Genomic DNA, 4,691 nt, shown 5'->3' with positions numbered 1-4,691 from the left:
TGTCTGTCTGTCTGTCTGTCTATCTATCTGTCTATCTATCTATCTGTCTATCTATCTGTCTATCTATCTATCTGTCTATCTATCTGTCTATCTATCTCTCTGTCTGTATGTCTATCTGTCTGTCTATCTATCTGTCTGTCTGTCTATTTATCTGTCTTAAGCATCTTCTCCATCATGAGAATGATTTGGTCGTTATCTTTAATTTATTTTAGTGACAACCTGATTATCATTTTGCTTCATGTGTTACTAATATTCTCTGAAGCGTTCTAAATACTGGTGAAACCACACTGTTTCGACTTTATCATCAGTTTTATTTGAAGAAAAACGTATTTTATTTTATTACTGAAAATTCAACTTATTTCAAAATTATTAACACATTAAGATGGTTTCGTACAGCATGGATGAGGAGAGAATTAATTATTTTAATCATTTTCAATCATTTGGTTTTTTTTCATTAATTCTGTAAAAAGATAGTCATCCCTATTTGCTGCTTTGCCACAAAGTGGCCGGAGTTTCATCATCCAGTCTTTAAAGGTGTCCTCTAGCTGTGCTGGGCCGTCTGGGTGGTCTCTTTGGCTCCGCCCATCAGCATGCAGAGGGTCTCGTGTCTCGGCCAGTGCTTCACCTGACATTCTCTGAGAAGAACAACACGATAAAGACAAGACATCACACATTTAGTGAGGGAAAACACGTAAGCTCCTTAGACATCCTGGGATTTCCATTGCGATCTAGAATGACCAGAACGTCTGTGTTTAGCATTAAAGAGCAAATCAACAGATAAATGTCAGACAATCAGTGTTACCTGTTACAGTACCACGCTTCCTGACAACGAGAACATCTCTTGGAAGCTTCTTTGCCGCAGGATCCACACTTTGGCTTTCCAGATAGTAACATATCCATCACACTTATGTTGTATGTCTGACCCAGACTGGAGAGAGAGAAAAATAACCAAGACTTAGCTCGCCACCGCAGAACAGATGGATGGAGTTGATTTATCTGTACATTCAGCGCCGACACGCTTGTAATACTGAACGGTTATTCTGATAGTATTACCATCGTGCCTGCATCTTCAAGTCACTTTCGGAAAGGTTGAACACCCCTTTGATTTGATGCTTTGCTATTGCTTTCCACTTGCCAGAGTTCTCGCTCACAATCTGGTCCCGTATTTCTGGGATCTATACATCAATAAAAGACTGATGGTAAATGCACAGGGGCGTAGTTCGGTGTAGATATGTGTGTGTGTGCGTGAACATGTACTTGTTCCAAAACCAGCTCTTTTTTTGGTGGGGCGGGGCGTGTGATGGCAAGGTGAGCCAGGAACCGGTGCAGGTCCAGCAGGAACGGCAGCTGATCGATCACCACCTCTGTCAGGAAGCCCCGTAGCTGCAGCGTGTGAACAACGGAACATCAAGAACGACGACGTCAGCAGAATATTCTGCAACATGCCGAGGAGCGTGCACCCTGAGATCACAGGAGGATGCGCGAGGCCCTCTGCACAAATGGCCGAGGCAACAGGAAGCGGGTGAGAAAGTGCGTAACAGGCGGAAACGTCTCGAGCAAAGCAACGTGTGAAAACTGAATCTGTGTCAAAACAATCCGGCGCGCTCTCGCCTCGTCACATCGAGTTTACAGAGAACCGCCAGGCAGACGCAGTGAGTCAACAGCTCTCCCATAGTACACCTTCAGAAGCTGGCTCTTGTTGAAACTGTTGAAGTTGTATTTCCTGTGGCAGTCCTCTTTAATCAGCAGATTGTGGAGCGCGATCCAGACCTGACCGTCCAGTTTTTGTATCTTAAAGCGGTCCTCGTCGGGGATCTTCTGCCAGCTCCCATTGATGTACTTTTCTACGGAGCCTTCAGTAGGAGACAGAGCGACAAGTGAAAAACGGGTTCGTTTTTAGAAAAAGGGCAAAAGAAAAAAGAAAAAAGATGCACCAATGGTGCGATGTGTACCTTCTTTAGAGCGACTCCAAGGGCAGCAGGTAATCAGCTGAACCAGGATGCTGGGCATGTTATGGGTGCACAGCAAACGATTGATGACGCTGATGCTGAAACATTTTTTGAAGCACTTGTTAAAACCGTCTCATGTTCTGTCCTATAAACTCGTCTGCCATATACCTCTCAGTGTGACCGGTGATGTAGCGCAGGACCGACACCGCCTTCAGGGAGATTTGAAACTCCAGTGCGACACGCATGGTCTGCAACTCCTTCAGCGAGACAGAAGAATGATGCGATTGATTAATCTCGGAGCGAGAGAGAGAGAGAGAGAGAGAGAGAGAGCATTCTACTGAGGTGCCTGTACCTCTATGGAGGAAACTGCTTTTTCTGTCATGTCGTTGCGTGGGTCACACGCTGCCACGCCTGCTGTGGATGCTTTGCTGGCCAGCAGCGTGAGTTTGCGGTGGCAGTACTCCACCAAGTCGAGAACGGAGTCATCGGCCGCCTCGTGTGATTCCTGAATATACACGCAAAAACGCTCTCAGAGTTATTACACAAAACTCACGCCGTAAGAATGTTACCGGACAGACCGCCCCGAAGCGACAGACTACGCTCTTACAGGAGCGTTAGTAAGAAAACGAATAGGAAGTTTATTTCGTTTCTTGATATCGTAGGAGTTTGTTTACTTATCGATCAGACTTTATGACACATGGCTAGCTGGTTAGCATTCTAACCACAACAGATACTGCTGCAACACAATACACGGACATTTAGGACAAAACAGCGACGCCGTTGCTTTAATGCCTGTTTGTTTGCTTGTTTGTTTGTTTGTTTGTTTAAGTTTGAATGTTTTAAACAACATTTCTGGTCATATCTTATCAATTGCACATTTCATGCATGCAGAATAGGCTACAGATGACTAAACTTCTTCTTTTTCTTTCGGCTCGTCCCACCAGGGGGCGCCACAGCAACACTTCACCCTCTAGTCTACAGATGAATAGAACATCAGAGAGTATGAGTAAAGACACTGACCTTGTGAAACATCACTGTTTCGAGGAGGTTTATGATCGTACCTTCATGGTGGAGCTAAGAGGCAGACATTGAAGAGTGCATTAGATCAATTACCTGCATTACAAGCCGATCACCTTTACGCCGTGTTTCACACTCACCACCATGTAAAGTTGAAACGTGTGCGTGGGATTAAAGTCCTGCAGCCGGCATAAGATGGGGAAAACGTTATCCTTCCACACCTCAATGAGGATCATTTCATGGACCAGAACGTGTATCTGGAGAGGGAGGAGTTTCTGTTTTTGTTTCTGCAGGACAGCCCACTGGCATTTCAGGGTTATTAGAGGAGAGCTATAGCAGTTACCTTCGTATGTGATACCAGGAGATCCTTGACAAATTCATCATCAGCAGAAGCACTCAATATGGCCTGCATGTTCAGCTTCTCGATGCTCTCGTGCTGTTTGAGCCACCTGTCCCCCGCGCAAACAGAAAACCCACGAAACGACCTCAGCAAATCAGATCGACGCTTAATGGAGTGCAGCGCCCTTCGAGACACAACTTTGATCCGAGTCTAACATCACAATTAACTTAGATTAGAAAGACTTCCAACTCTATTTGTCATTTTATAAAAAACCTTTGTAAAGAGTCCAACATTAATATAATGATAAAATATGGCAGATATTATTCTCGTTCTGTGAGTACAGCACGCTTACTTCTGGTACTTCATGTATATTTTACAGTAATACCTTTGTACTACTACTTAATTCAAAATGTCTGAACACGTATTTCACCACTGATAAAGTAAAGTAGCAAAAACAGCGTTGCACGTTAAACTGGTCATTTGTTTACTTTTCCAGGTTTGTGTTTTACGTGACTATTACCAAGTACTCGACTTCATCAGTACTTACTCAGCACACTCTGAATAACTAGTTTAATAAACTTACTGCTAACCCTAACGTAAAGTAGAGTTAGTTAGAGAGGTAACCGGTAAGTCTTACCTATAGTGGCCAATACCGATACCGAAGCAGATAACCGATATTCATTTCTAGTAAAAGTTAAAAAAATATGCCGTCCAAATTTAGAATAATACGAACTCCAACGTTTAAATGCATGTTTATTAAATAGCTTTTTTCTTTTAATCTTAGACAATAATCAACAAATCTTTGTTTGAAAATTGCAACAAAGTGCAGGGAGCTCAGCAGCATCTCTTAAAAAGTTAAAATAAAGTTATAAAGTAAATAAAACAAAGTTAGAAGATTGTTTTATTCTTTTTTTACAGAAATGAGCCACAATTCTATCGGCCGTCGGATCAATAGAGAGGGCCGATGCCGATGCGCGTCAGAATGCCGAATATCGGCCGGTTTAATCCGCCCTGCCGGTTCCCGGTCGGCCCCTCGTCTTACCTCGCAGAGCCCACTTCCTTCAGAGAGAACGTTTCCAGACTTTGAACAAACGTTTCGGCCTCGACAGGAAGAATTACCCGAATGTCCATTATCTCACAGAGACCCAAGAAAAGAGTTTATTCTAAATAAAAACCACTTCCAATTCCTCTTCAGCTCTGCCTGAAGTTAGCTTTCTGCAGTCTGCCCTGTGGTTGCCCTGGTTACTGTAAACCGAGCGCACTCTTAAGTGCAGTTACCTCCTGGCACCACAGAGGGGCGGTGCATGTTCAAATAAAAAAAAAAACATCACAGTCGAGCATGAAAATAGACGAGGGAGAAGATATCCTGGACAGAGTTCTCTGCG

At 43.6% G+C, this 4,691-nt stretch overlaps 1 protein-coding gene across 1 annotated transcript; it reads right to left on the bottom strand.

Annotated features, from left to right (window-relative positions):
- Positions 1–541: 541 nt before the first annotated feature.
- On the bottom strand, positions 542–4,437 carry LOC137916822 (zinc finger MYND domain-containing protein 10-like). The gene is made up of 12 exons (XM_068759786.1): positions 4,349–4,437; positions 3,310–3,415; positions 3,107–3,223; positions 2,970–3,023; positions 2,302–2,454; positions 2,118–2,206; positions 1,953–2,047; positions 1,681–1,853; positions 1,258–1,383; positions 1,054–1,175; positions 803–928; positions 542–635 (listed from the first exon to the last, which is right to left on the bottom strand). Exons 1-12 carry the CDS (start codon positions 4,435–4,437, stop codon positions 542–544), a joined length of 1,344 nt encoding a protein of 447 aa, XP_068615887.1.
- Between the last annotated feature and the right edge of the window lie 254 nt (positions 4,438–4,691).

This window comes from Brachionichthys hirsutus, unplaced genomic scaffold, assembly GCF_040956055.1.
Source record: "Brachionichthys hirsutus isolate HB-005 unplaced genomic scaffold, CSIRO-AGI_Bhir_v1 contig_1444, whole genome shotgun sequence".
NCBI lineage: Eukaryota > Metazoa > Chordata > Actinopteri > Lophiiformes > Brachionichthyidae > Brachionichthys > Brachionichthys hirsutus.
The sequence above is the reverse complement of the archived record's forward strand: the minus strand, read 5'-3'. Positions and strand labels throughout refer to the sequence as shown.